The sequence below is a fragment of the Malus sylvestris genome, chromosome 3 (assembly GCF_916048215.2).
Source record: "Malus sylvestris chromosome 3, drMalSylv7.2, whole genome shotgun sequence".
Lineage (NCBI taxonomy): Eukaryota > Viridiplantae > Streptophyta > Magnoliopsida > Rosales > Rosaceae > Malus > Malus sylvestris.
The window spans coordinates 29,642,651-29,657,179 of record NC_062262.1 but is presented as its reverse complement, the minus strand read 5'-3'; the positions used below and the strand labels follow the sequence as shown (position 1 = coordinate 29,657,179).

Genomic DNA, 14,529 nt, shown 5'->3' with positions numbered 1-14,529 from the left:
ACAACTGCCTCTTTTGGAACTGTTCACCAAAATTTGTTCTCTTAGTCAGTCATGTTTAGGTTACCTCTGCATGCTTCATTCAAATTTATTTCTCTGAGTTAAGTGTTTAAGAGGCTTCTATCTTTCAATTCTTCTAACTATTGGTGGGCTTTAGGCTAATGTGACAATTTTTTCTCACTTAATGATGGAATTTGAGAATCCTTTTAAGGGGTGCTCTACTCCGGCCTCCCAGGATCCTTGAATTTTTGTTCCACCTGCATGCGTTCCTAGTGTTAGGCGAATCCGAGAGGGCAAAAAGGGTGCCTCTGTATGTGGATGCTTTGCGATACGTTTGAAAGAAATTATCGAAATTAGAGCGATGAAGAGGTCTGAACCAAGATATACATCCGTATTTGAGTGATTACTTAACCAATTCAGAAAGTCACCTTTCCCTCCATACATTGGGAAGATTTCGGCTTGAAATAACCACTTCATAACATTCTCTTCTTCCTCCATTTACTCTGAAAACATCACAAACTCTACAACTAATTTATACACATCTTAGTTGTAGAAAGCCATGAAGATCCTTGTCAATTAATCGCTCTGAGTACTTGATTCAACTTTGGTTGTGCATGACATCGTTGAATCACAGAGTAAGTTCGAACTTCGTTGAATCCGTAAGGCATATTTGCAGTTCCTCTTTGCATACCAGTAGCGGAGAAAATATTGTCTGCAAGATAACACATATCATTCGTACTTGAATTAAATTATATATATTTCACCCTTCTCCTAGCCACTACACGTTATATAACCAACAATTCAGTGACAACTTCTAACTCAAAAGAATCAGCGTTTGTGTAAAATGATATGGGCACCAAACTGTGGGTGAAGGATTAGTTTTGCAAAAGGAGCATGAGCATAGGATGGAGAAAGCTCAAATGTAAAGTGCTGTAAAATCAACGATATGGCCAGTTTTGCTTCCACCATAGCAAAGTTTTGTCCGATGCAAACCCGCGGACCACCTGAAAAAGGGAAGTACGTAAATTTGTTCTTTGTTGCCTTTGCAACGCCTTCCGAAAACCTCTCCGGTTTAAACTCCTGTGCATCATCACCCCAAAGTTCTCTGTCATGGTGAATTAGTAGCATTGGTAAGGCAACTTCGACTCCAGCTGGTAATGAAAAGTTTCGGAATTCTGTTTTCTTGCTAGTGGTTCGAACAAGAAGAGGTGCTGGGTATAATCGCAGGACTTCATGCAAAATCATGGTCACCTGGGGAGCATGCAGTACATATACAACCAATTTAACTTCTACATTTATGCCAAAAAAAGAGATGAAAACACGTCCAAAAGTGTAAAGAAGCAAATACACTACGCAATCTTCTGAGAGTCACGACTCACATTGCTGACTACTCTAAGCAATTTTCTCGATGCAATGCAGATCAAAATGTACTCCTATAAAGTACGTATTCTCAAGTTATCGATAGCAAACACTTACAACTTTTAGATGAATTATCCCATCAAAGTCTGGCTTGTTGCTTCCAAAGACCTGCAAAACCTCTTCTCTTGCACGATCTTGCCAAATCTGGTTTTGACCTAGTAAAACCATTGTCCAAACAAGCAACAATGAGGTGGTCTCCTGCCCTGCAAAGTAAAACAACTTGCACTCCTCGATCACGTCATCCATGCTCATTCCAACTCCTTTGTTATTCCCATGTTCCTTGATTTCCTTCAAGTTGGACTCCATGAGGTTACCCAACAAGTCATCTTTTGTGGCTTCACCTGCCCTAATCCCCTCTTCTCTTTTGTTTATAATACCCATGAGTAGCCCTCCTATCTCTTTGTCAATTCCCTTCATCTTCTTGTTCATCTTGGTCGGTACAAACCTGCAAAAAACAAATCATTATTAGTTCCAATGGTGATATGAAGAAAACAAGGGGTCTGACTACAAAGCTATGTCTCATTCAATGATACAAGTTTTATGCAAGATCTAACTATTTAAATATTTGTAGTTAATCCATATTCATAAGTTTTGAGATTGGATTGTATGGGATTGACGATGTAACGTTTGGAGCTGGTTGGAAAATGTGAAGCTTTCAAGTTTGGATAAGAAGAGCTAGTCTTGAAGAGTGTCTAGTAGGAGTGTACCTAGTATCTTTTTTTATGTTCAGTACTAATTCACTACCGAAATTTTCTTCGAATTAATCGGTGGATCACTACCGGATAACTCTACAGTGTTTCAGTTGTGATGTGTTGAATAGTTGCAACAAAAGCTATAAAATAAAAAACAGAGTTCCTCATGGGATTTTACGGCTGAAATAATAGTAATATTGGTGTCTACTTAGGAATGTCACACAAAAAAAGCTTTGTATCGCAAGCTTTTAATACTACTACTTAAATGAGTATGATCTTGTGGTTAATGAACCAAATTTAATTGTATAAAATTGATTTAGCTAGTTTCTAACCTATTTGGCCGAATGATCTTGCTATTTACCAGTTGAAGACTAAATGAAATTATAATTTTACCTCCATCCCGGAATGTAAACATTTTGTATAACTTTTGTTACAAGTTGTAATTGCTCTCTCAAAAGTTGAAATATTTTTCTTCCTTCTTTATAGCTACTTCCAAATGCTGATCGAGAAATCATATCGGCTGTCAAATTTTCAAGACAAGGCTGCACATCCAACTCACATGAACCTTCTTTCAACACCAAGCTCTCCCATTCCTTAATCATCTCACTAGAACTTAGGTAAAATGCTGGTAGCATGCCCTATAGAAAACAACCAAAAAATAAGAAGAAAAACCAAAAATTGTCAACATTAATTAGTTATATAGCCAACGCACCTAATACACATCTAAAAAACTAATCACTTATTTTTGTTTCCTTTTTTAGGTCCTTTTTTTTTTTTGTATATTTCACTTTCTTCTTATATTATAAGAGGTAAGGTTTACATCTTCCCTGATTATATGTAACTTTTTTTTTTTTCTGGCTCAATAAAATTTTCATCATACTGTCAAGGTTCTCCTAATAAAAATATATTTCCTTAGCAAATATATTTTGCATATGCGTATTTTGGACATCGATATGGTTTATTTTTAAACACAACTAAACATTTGCGAATGCATGCTGCAATTTAAATCATATTTACTAATTGCGTAGCTAATCACCTCTTTATAATCTGATAAATATATATTACGTACGCACATAAATACTAAACTAATTAGATAGCGTAAAATTTCCACAAACTTTGTATGAATATTATAAATACCTTTAACTTGTCTAAATGGAATGCTGGATTGATAATTCTTCGGTGTCTTCTCCATTTCTCACCTTCATAGTGTGCAGTACCTGTTACTAGCAACTTGACATATGGATTTGATTTCAACTTTGGAAAATCCTCAATTTTTGTTAGGATGTCTTTCAAATCTTCTGGATTAGCAATGTTCACCCTTGGTACTGGTCCCGCCCAAATAAAAGAATTCTTACCTGCATTTTTTTTAGGTTTTTAAAAACTAAAACTTCAAATTAAAATCAAATTATTTCCACTTCTCAAACTAGGCACTACTCATGGAGGTTAGTTTATTGGTGATCTCTTGTTGGCATGTTGTACATCACCAGTTTGATAAATTGCAACTATACGAGGGTCGATGAGTTTTTACCACGAGACCTTCATTACCAAACTGTGTACCACTACATCACTGGCACTGTCTTACTACCCTTATATTGTTAAATTGTGAATCTGGACGACAAATTTTCAGATAACACTCATTTCCGAACTATATACGAAGACTAAAAATAAAAATATAGTAAACGTACCGTAAGTGTTCACCGAGTGGTACTCAAAAGGGAGGACTCGTGGGGCTATATCATGAGAGAGGTTCATCGGTTTAGAATATGCTTGTTTTAGCATCATGGTTCTTTCTTTCAAGTCTCCTACCAAAAACCTGTATGAGTTTCCGGCAAGGCCTTGCTGCCTCAGATATCTTTCTAGCTTCTTTGGCCTCAGCCATAACCAGTTGACCACCCTCCATGCCCATGCAGTTACAATTATGCCCACCAAAACAACACCAATGTTAGACACTGATACTTCCATTAATTTGTGTGTTTACGGAGAGAAAAAGATGCGAGGATGGGTTTCGACAGAAAGAAGGATATCTGCTTTTCATAACTTGCATCATGTACATCCATACATGTTCCATGATAGTAAACCTTATAAAGTTAAATCTTTGCAATAATTGAATGGAAGATTTTTTTTTTTTTTTTCATTTTATATATATATTTTTTTTATTTTTTTTTATTTTTTTTGTCACTAGTTAGAATTGGGGGTGGGGGGAATCCAAGTTATCCAACCTTTAATAACCTCACGCTTATTTAATTCAACAAGTGACTAAATTGAGATAATATCAGTTAATTACGGTCTCTATAACTTTAATAATATATGTGTGGAGTCCTCAATTTTGTTTGTCCTTATCAATCATACCGGCTGCTGCCAGATATCTGTATTTGTGTGGGAGCAGGTAATGAGGACTTCAATTAAATTATGGATTTGCATCTTAACCGGATCATTTTGGAAGTATTATAGAGATCTTCATATTCCATCTGTTCATTATATATAATGCGGTCATAAATTATTTTGAATTTTTTTATTTAAAATTAAAAACAAACAATACATAACAAAGCACACAATGTACTATGAATAAATATGATGTTAAGATTCCTATAATTTTCACAAAAAAGATTCGGAGAGAATCTCCATTCTTAAATCATGACCTATCTAAATCACATTCAACACACAAATTAAACTACATGTATTTTAGGTTTTAGGTAGAGAAATGCTAAAGAGATTTTCTCATAATGAACTCTTCTTATATTCTCTACTTCCACCTCACTTTATTTTTTTATCAATATTATAAAATATTATGTTGAAATAAGCGACAAAAAATTTAGAAAAAGTTCTACTTTTTAATAAAGTCTTTCTCTTAGCGGTACGTTAGGACTTAGGGACTTAAAGCTAAGGTAGGTGATGCCTTTTTTATGAAAGCATGGCCACATGGCAGACACAATTCAGATTAGGACGCTGACGCCGTGCAAACAGTCGAGAACCACGGTTGATGTATTATGACTCGTTAGCCTCGTTATTAATTTGTAATCAAATGAAAAAGTTAAATAGATAAGGAGTTAAAATAAAGAGGCGTCAAAATTAAATTTTTGATGAAGTTGTTTATTAAGATTTTATGAAATTGGAATAGAATCAGTATAAATTCCACATAAATGGTTTAGTAATGTTTTTGGGAATGTGAATTAATATAATTACTACAATGCCCTTATTTGATTAAATGATTTTATATTCTAATTTTTTGGTTAAATTTATATACTACTTAATAGAAAACTTGTTAAATAGCTCTATTAACCAAATATAAAACACACTGAAATTTAATTATTTTATTTTCTGTTAATTATTGTTATTGTTATTGTTTAATTTTATATTAAAATGGGCAACAGTTGGTCGTGTCGGGCTCATGGGCAATCTTGAAATTTTAGAAATAAGTAAAGGTATAATAGGAAGGAAAAATTCATTCCGATTTCCCCAACAACTTGAAATTCAATTCCCACCTAAATGTAGGGAATTCAATTTCTCTGTATTTTGGAGTTGGATTTCAAAATTCGCATAGGTCTCACCAACTTTTTTATTTCTCAATATTTGATAAACACTGGAGTCTCTCGTAATCAGATTTCAATTCTGCGTTTTGATTCCGATTACATTTACGTAAACGTGCCATTAGATTTGCAATATATATGAGTAATCAATGTTCAGTGAAATATCACATCATTGTCACGTTGTTTAACTAATTTACTTACATTATAACATGTTTAAGTTTAATGATTGTATGATGAAAGGCAGGGACAGAGTAGAGACACAATTTGAAAACCAAATTTTGTTGGATTTTTGTCCTAAAGTTTCAGAGGAATTTCCTTTAATTTTATCACATTTCTCACTTATCAGATTTATTAAGTCTAGTTTGATAGAATAGTTGAACTTTTTTTTATCAATAACGAATGATTTCATTTCATAACAGAGCCAATTATACAACTTGAATGAGAGAGACAAGGAAAGAAACAACAATAGTAAACAAACAATCATGCACCTCTCATTTGGATGGCCATTCTTCATTAGAAATGAACCACCACCACGAAAAGCTTGCCGCCTGCTGTTCTTGAAAATTATACACTTCTGTCGTCCAAATCATCTTCCAAATTTGGCTCTAGCCATGGATGAGCCTCTTCAATCCAAGTCTTGAGCTCGTTACAGCTAAGCGCGAATTGAACAAGTGAGTGTGCCGCCTTGTTCGCCGCTCTCGTCTGCTATTGACAACCAAAACCTCGAAAACAATTCCGTAAAACTTTGATCTCTTCTACTAGATGCCATCCACTCCTCTATCACCTTCTTCATCCAAAAAGATAAATTAAGGCCTTCGGCCTCTTCATAAGGTTACAGAAAGATAGAAGAAGGTCTACGTCCTTTTCTTCTGCACCCGAGCACAGTGATAAGTGAGCAAGGGTCGCTGTATCTCCATCGGCACCCGGATGCAGTGTTAAATGAGCAAGGGGGTCATAGAAACTTCTTTTCGAACGACTCCACTCAAAGTTGTTTGGGAGCATATGCTCCTATCAACTTTACACATGACACACAAAAGAAGTACTTTGATCCTATTAGACGGGGGATGGTGAAGAATCTAGGACAGAAGGGTAGAGTTCAAGAGAGTAGAATGCGTTTAGGAACGTGGAATATAGGAACCTTAACGGGAAAATCTATGGAAGTAGTGGAAGTTATGGTGAGGAGAAGGATAAATATTATGTGCCTACAAGAAACTAAGTGGGTTGGTCTTAAGGCAAAGGATCTAGAAAACTCAGGGTTTAAGCTTTGGTATTCGGGCACAAATAGAACGAGAAACGGTGTTGGCATCATTGTGGACAAGACCTTGACACAAGATGTCGTAGATGTCAAGAGGGTAGGAGATAGAATCATGGCAATCAAGATTGTAATAGGACAAGAACTCATCAATGTGATTAGTGCGTACGCACCTCAAGTAGGGTTGGATACGAGTTCGAAGGAGAAATTTTGGGAAGACCTTGGAGACTTGGTGCAAAGAATTGCTCAGACGGAGAAGTTATTTATAGGAGGAGATTTAAATGGACACGTGGGCAGGGAGACAGGCAACTATGGAGGTTTTCATGGTGGCCATGGCTTTGGGGAGAGAAACGAGGATGGGGAAGCTATCTTGGATTTTGCAATGGCATATGATCTCTTCTTAGCCAACACCTTCTTTAAGAAGAGAGAAGAACATGTGATCACCTATAAGAGTGGGTCGTCAAAAACACAAATAGATTTTCTTCTAATGAGGAAAGGGGATCATATAACTTGTAAGGATTGCAAAGTTATACCGGGGAAGAGCTTGGCTAATCAACATCGCTTGTTGGTGATGGATGTACATATCAAAAGAGTGAGAAAAAAGAATAAGACTTGGAAGTGCCCAAGGACTAGATGGTGGAATCTAAAAGGAGAAAAACAAGTCATTTTCAAAGAGAAAGTAATCACCCAGTGTGTGTGGGATAGAGAGGGGGAAGCTAGCCAAAGGTGGGATTCCATGGCTAGCTGTATCCAAAAAGTAGCAAAAGAGGTATTAGGAGAGTCCAAGGGCTTTGCTCCACACCAAAAGGAATCTTGGTGGTGGAATGAGGAGGTACAAACAAAGGTGAAGGCTAAGAAGAAATGTTGTAAAGCCTTATACAAGGATAAGACCGATGAAAATGGTGAAAGGTATAGAAGAGCGAAGCAAGAGGCGAAGAAAGCTGTGAGAGAAGCTAAGTTAGCGGCTTATGACGATATGTATAAGCGACTAGATACCAAAGAAGGAGAGTTGGATATCTATAACTTAGCTAGAGCAAGGGAAAAGAAGACAATGGACCTAAACCAAGTGAGATGCATCAAGGATGAGGATGGAAAGGTTCTTGCTACAGAGAACGCGGTCAAAGACAGATTGAGAGGTTATTTTCATAATCTTTTCAATGAAGGACATGAAAGGAGTACTTCTTTAGGGGAGTTGAGTAACTCAGAAGAGTGTAGAAACTACTCATTTTATCGTCGAATCAGGAAGGAAGAAGTGGTTGTAGCTTGAAGGAAGAAGTGGTTGTAGCTTTGAAGAAGATGAAGCATAGAAAAGCAGTGGGCCCAGACGATATACCGATTGAAGTGTGGAAAGCCTTGGGAGAGACAGGTATAGCATGGCTCACTGACCTTTTCAATAGGATTTTGAAAACGAAGAAGATGCCAAACGAGTGGCGAAAGAGCACCTTGGTGCCTATTTACAAGAATAAGGGCGACGTACAAAATTGCATGAACTATAGGGGTATTAAGCTAATGAGTCATACAATGAAGCTCTGGGAGAGAGTCATTGAGCATAGATTGAGGCAAGAGACACGGGTTTCGGACAACCAATTCGGGTTCATGCCAGGGCGCTCAACCATGGAGGCAATCTATCTCTTACTAAGATTGATGGAAAGATATAGAGATGGGAAAAAGGATTTACACATGGTCTTTATAGATTTGGAAAAAGCGTATGATAGGATCCCAAGAGACATTCTTTGGAGGATTTTAGAGAAGAAATGAGTGCGAGTAGCATATATCCAAGCTATAAAGGATATGTATGAAGGAGCAAAGACTGCCGTAAGAACTCATGAAGGACAAACCGAAAGCTTCCCCATAACTGTAGGATTACATCAAGGCTCATCCTTAAGTCCTTACCTTTTTGCGTTGGTAATGGATGAGTTAACAGGACATATTCAAGATGATATTCCTTGGTGTATGCTTTTCGCAGACGATATAGTGTTGATAGATGAAACTCAGGAAGGGGTAAATGCGAAGCTTAACCTTTGGAGAGAAGTGTTGGAATCTAAAGGTCTTCGCCTAAACCGATCAAAGACAGAATATATGGAGTGCAAGTTCAGTGCAAATGGAGGCCAAAATGAGTTAGGAGTGAGGATCGGAGATCAGGAAATACCAAAGAGCGACCGTTTTCGCTACCTAGGATCTATCTTGCAAAAGAACGGAGAATTAGATGGAGATCTCAACCATAGAATACAAGCTGGATGGATGAAGTGGAAGAGTGCATCCGGCGTGTTGTGTGATCGTCGTATGCCACTGAAGCTTAAGGGAAAATTCTATAGGACGGCAATAAGGCCGGCGATGCTGTATGGCACAGAATGTTGGGTGGTGAAGCATCAACACGTACACAAAATGGGTGTAACGGAGATGAGGATGCTTCGTTGGATGTGTGGGCACACGAGAAATGATAAGATTAGGAATGAGGATATCCGAGGTAAAGTAGGAGTAGCCGAAATTGAAGGAAAGCTGAGAGAAAATCGGTTACGGTGGTTTGGACATGTGCAAAGAAGGCCTACTGACGCTCCGGTTAGAAGATGCGACTACGAGACAGAGGTTCAGGGCCGAAGGGGTAGAGGAAGACCTAGGAAAACTTTGGAAGAGACTTTAAGAAAAGACTTAGAGTACTTGGATCTAACGGAGGACATGACACAAGATCGAGCACAATGGCGTTCTAAGATTCATATAGCCGACCTCACTCAGTGACTTGGATTTTTTCAAGTCTTCAATCGAGAAGTTTTCCCCACTCGGGAAATTAAGGGAACACTACCTCAACCTACATGCTCCACTCACAAAGCTTCAACATACAAGCTTCAACAAAAGAAAAATTCAAAGAACTTAGCGAAGAAGGCTTTGGTGTATTTAACACAATACGTTGAAATGAAACAAAGCTTATTTATTGATATCTCCAATAAGTTACAAATATGTACATATACATGAGTCAAAATAAACAAACAAGAGGAAGTCTTCACAAATGTTGCTTAGGAGAAGCCTCAGCAGTCGGTAGAGCCCCAGAAAGAGAAGGCATCGGAGGAGGATCATTCGGAGCCTCAGTACTGGACAACACCTTAGAAAGAGGAGGCATCAAAGGTTGATCATTTGGAGCTTCATTACGCGGTACAGCCCCAGAAGACGAAGGCAATAAATGCCTTTGGAACAAACCCACAAACCTCTGATGATCATGTAAAATCTGACCATCAGATTCCTTCATCTGGTCAAGCTTCCTCTTCATGTTTGTAGCATAGTCATGTGCGAGCCGGTGCAACTGTTTATTCTCATGCTTGAGCCCTCTAATCTCCTGTTTGAGACTCATCACTTCAGCCGCCAATGATTCAACTTGGCGGGTTCAAGCAAATAGGCGTTGGGTCATATTAGACACAGAACCTGCACATTGAACACTGAGAGCCAAAGAATCCTTAACAGCCAACTCATCAGACCGTTTGGAAAGTAGTCTGTTATCTTTGGGAGTGAGAAGGTTCCTGACCACCACCGCAGCGGTCATATCATTCTTCATCACGGAATCTCCAACGGTAAGAGGACCAGTAGGGGATAAGAAGGATAGGCGCCATATGTTGTCTGGAGAAGGCGTGGTTGCCTCTTCAACAAGGTTCAAGTCAAAACGACGGTCGGAGGGGCCAGACATCTTCAAAGTTGTTGAAGAGAGAAAAGGTCGGATAAATCAAGATCTTAGAAATGCAAGAAGGGAGCTTCTACTGGTGGAGATTCAAGTGTGCTTTGGAACTTAATACCAGCCTCTATAAAAATCTGCACTCGATGGAGCTTCAGAAATTGAAGAGGCGCCTGCTCAGAAATCGAAAAGGCGTTTGCTTTCTCAAAAGCTGGGCTGCTCAGAGACCACGAGGGCTGATCTCAGGAAACGAAGAGACGTTTGCTTTCTCAAAAGCTGGGCTGCTCAAAGACCACGAAGGTCGATCGCAGAAATCGAAGAGGCGCTTGCTTTCTCAAAAGCTAGGCTGCTCAGATACCACGAGGGCCGATCTCAGAAATCGAAGAGGCACCTGCTTTTTCAGCCTTGTCAGCACCTGTCACATGCACACTCAACTTTGCGGAAATTACGAGCATTCTGTCAAAGATTTCTGGTGAAGTAGAAAGCACGTGAATGTTACTGTTCAATCATCCACTTTCCACACGCAACATCAGCTCACGGGTACCACAGATAACTTTGCAAAAAATCTCTGACAAAATTTAGACACGTGAAGCTTGCAGCTCCCATTACATCGCTATGACCAAGAAGGGTAAAAGAATAGCAAAGAAACAGCACTAACAAAGTTTAGACACATAAATTTTGAAGGTCTAGCTACCATATTATTACCCACAAGGGTAAAGAAACAGGACCACTACTGGATAATTGGAAAGTCCCTGTGTGTCAACCTCTGTGCTCCATGGCAAGGTAGACTAGCAAACAGGCCTAACCTTTACTCACATTCGAGAAAACACTCCCAACAAGATTGCTTGCTTCAAGATCGAAGAGGCACCGCCCTTCGAATCTCGAGAGCCAGACTCCTAACATGACTACTTTCTCAAAAAGCGACGAGACACCGTTCTCCTAATCTCGAGAGCCAGACTCCTAGCATGATTGCTTTCTCAAACATCGAAGAGGCACCGTTCTCCGAATCTCGAGAGACAGATCTCCGACAGGATTGCTTGTTCGAAAACCGAAGAGACACCGCTTTCTCAACTTCGAGAGCCCCTTAGATAAAGCTTGTCTGTAATCCTCACACTGCTTTCTCAACTTCGAGAGCCAGATCTTCTTGGATAAAGCTTGTCTGTAATCTTCACACGTAACATCAGCTTTCCAGATACCACAGACCACTTTTTCAAAGTGCTCTGACAGAGTTAAAACACGTGAAGCTGGCAGCTCCCACTACCGTGCTATGACCAAGCAGGGTAAAGGAATAGCATTACTCCTTGTTGTTAGGGAGACTCTTATATATGTCGACCTCCATCCTCAACGGACAGGAAGACCTACAAAAATGCTGAACCTTTCCTCATATCTGACATGGCACTCCCAACGAAACCTCTCGAAATACTCAGCTTTCTTTCCCCCCCCCCCGAGAATACCTCTGCAAACAAGCTACACCAGAGCAAGAATATCTCATATCATCAGGGTTAAAAGCAAGAGTATCCCATATCATGTTTTTTCCCTGTCTTTTCATTTGGCCTTGTTCTTACCTGCAAGACAAGGAGAAAGAGAGCAATCAGTCAGCACTTGAAATCAAGCTTCCAGTCCGGAACTGACTGCTTGGAACCCCTTACCTGATTACTTACCTGGCATTGCTCTCGAGTACTCATCTTCAACATCTTATGTTTCCCGAGAAGATACCACATCTGTCTGAGGAACAAATAGGGCAAGTGAGAATGATACAAGGAAGCATGTGGAGACAAGCGCAACAGAACACGTGCCGATACATCCACTACTTTGTCAACAGCAAAAGTATCCCATATCAGCAGGGTCGAACGTACTGTAGATTTGATGGACTTGTTTTGACCCTCAAATTCTTCAGTCGACCTTATACTCTGGCGGAAACCAGAAAACCCCCCAGCCCAGTTCAAGAATAAGCCTGTGGAAAGTTACTTCTTCAAAAGCAAAAGTATCTCATATCACATTTTCTTCTCTTTATCCTTCATGTTGCCTGCAAGATAAGGAGAATGATAACAATCAGCCAGAAATCGAAATCAAACTTCTGATCTGGGACTGACTGCTTGGAGCTCTGATTGCTTACCTTGTCTATCACCTCTTTCAGCAGATCCCCTAGCTCGGCGACTTGGGAGACTCCTACTACATGGTTTGTATCGCGCTTGACCAAGCCTGAAACTACAAACAAGCGTCAAGTGAAATTGATACATTACCTTGTGCATCTCCACCAGTTAAAGATACCACCCCTGGAGGGAGGAAAAGTACTTCCAAAGAAGATGCCACATCTACTTATGAGACAGATAAGGCAAGTGAAAACGATACCACACTTCGGTACTTAAAAGTTTCGTGATTATGAGATCATTCTCCCATAATATTTCCTAATGTCATTTGTACTAAATCATTCACTTGTACTAAATCATTCACTTGTACTCACTAAAGGAGAGCTTGAACCTATGTACTGTGTAAACCCTTCACAATTAATGAGAACTCATTTACTCCGTGGACGTAGCCAATCTGGGTGAACCACGTACATCTTGTGTTTGCTTCCTGTCTCTATCCATTTACATACTTATCCACACTAATGACCGGAGCAATCTAGCGAAGATCACAAACTTAATATTTAAGATGATATTCTTTGGTATATGTTTTTTGCAAACGATATAGTGTTGATAGATGAAACACAGGAAGGGGTAAACGCGAAGCTTAACCTTTGGAGAGAAGTGTTGGAATCTAAAGGTCTTCGCCTATGCCGATCAAAGACAGAATATATGGAGTGCAAGTTCAGTGCAAACGGAGGCCAAAATGAGTTAGGGGTGAGGATCGGAGATTAGGAAATACCAAAGAGCGACCGTTTTCGCTACCTAGGATCTATCCTGTAAAAGAACGGAGAATTTGATGGAGATCTCACCCATAGAATACAAGCTGGATGGATGAAGTGGAAGAGTGCATCCGGCGTGTTGTGTGACTGTCGTAGGCCACTAAAGCTCAAGGAAAAATTTTATAGGACGGCAATAAGGCCGGCGATGCTGTATGGCACAGAATGTTGGGCGGTGAAGCATTAACACATAGGTGTAATGGAGATGAGGATGCTTCGTTGGATGTGTGGGCACACGAGAAAGGATAAGATTAGGAATGAGGATATCCGAGGTAAAGTAGGAGTAGCCGAAATTGAAGGAAAGAGGAGAGAAAATCGGTTACGGTGGTTTGGACATGTGCAAAGAAGGCCTACTGACGCTCTGGTTCGAAGATGTGACTACGGGACAGAGGTTCAGGGCCGAAGGGATAGAGGAAGACCTAGGAAAACTTTGGAAGAGACCCTAAGAAAAAACTTAGAGTACTTGGATCTAACGGAGGACATGACACAAAACTGAGCGCAATGGCGTTCTAGGATTCATATAGCCGACCCCACTTAGTGGGAAAAGACTTTGTTGTTGTTGTTGTTGTTGTAAATTTGAAAATTTGTTTGGTAGCTACTTAAATAATTAAAAACGGAAGAAAACGAAAACGTGAAAGCCAAAAGTTAGAAAATTAAAGTTTAAAAAAAAAAAAAAAACTGAAAGTAGTTATTAAATGAGTTTTCAATTGTTCAAATAATTTAAAAACAAAAACTGAAAATTGAAAATAAAAAAGTAATTGCAAAACGAGTTTTCAATTTTGCTTTGGCAGACATAAATGCTATACATATGGTCCTTCTATATATTCCCAGAGTGACATACAAGAACCACAGCACAATAGTCAAATACATTCAATAGTCAAATACATTCAATAGTCAAATACATTACAAAACGGTTGGTGGCCACTATTTTCTTTACAGTGGTGAACATGTCAATTGATACCATCATTCTTTCAATCCTTTATGAGGTGCTATTTCTAATCCAGCCTCCGAGTACGTGCACCTAGTCCTTGAATTTTTCAGTTCTACGTCCTGTATATATTCAAGTGTTAAGAGGAATC

The 14,529-nt window shown here is 39.1% G+C and overlaps 2 protein-coding genes across 3 annotated transcripts; one reads left to right on the top strand and one right to left on the bottom strand.

Moving 5' to 3' along the window:
• Positions 1-733: 733 nt before the first annotated feature.
• On the bottom strand, positions 734-4,262 carry LOC126615675 (cytochrome P450 CYP72A219-like). The gene is made up of 5 exons (XM_050283543.1): positions 3,794-4,262; positions 3,246-3,463; positions 2,502-2,746; positions 1,474-1,861; positions 734-1,248 (listed from the first exon to the last, which is right to left on the bottom strand). The coding sequence occupies exons 1-5, from the start codon at positions 4,068-4,070 to the stop codon at positions 826-828; spliced, it is 1,551 nt and encodes a 516-aa protein (XP_050139500.1). The 5' UTR covers positions 4,071-4,262; the 3' UTR covers positions 734-825.
• Positions 4,263-6,699: 2,437 nt separating this feature from the next.
• On the top strand, positions 6,700-14,338 carry LOC126615676 (uncharacterized). 2 transcript variants are annotated; one of them, XM_050283544.1, is made up of 2 exons: positions 6,700-9,276; positions 13,645-14,338. In XM_050283544.1, exon 1 carries the CDS (start codon positions 6,700-6,702, stop codon positions 8,152-8,154), a length of 1,455 nt encoding a protein of 484 aa, XP_050139501.1. In that variant the 3' UTR covers positions 8,155-9,276; positions 13,645-14,338. The 2 variants fall into 2 exon arrangements, with proteins under 2 accessions (XP_050139501.1, XP_050139502.1); XM_050283545.1 differs by having other exon boundaries at positions 6,700-9,354; positions 13,723-14,338.
• The last annotated feature ends 191 nt before the right edge of the window (positions 14,339-14,529 follow it).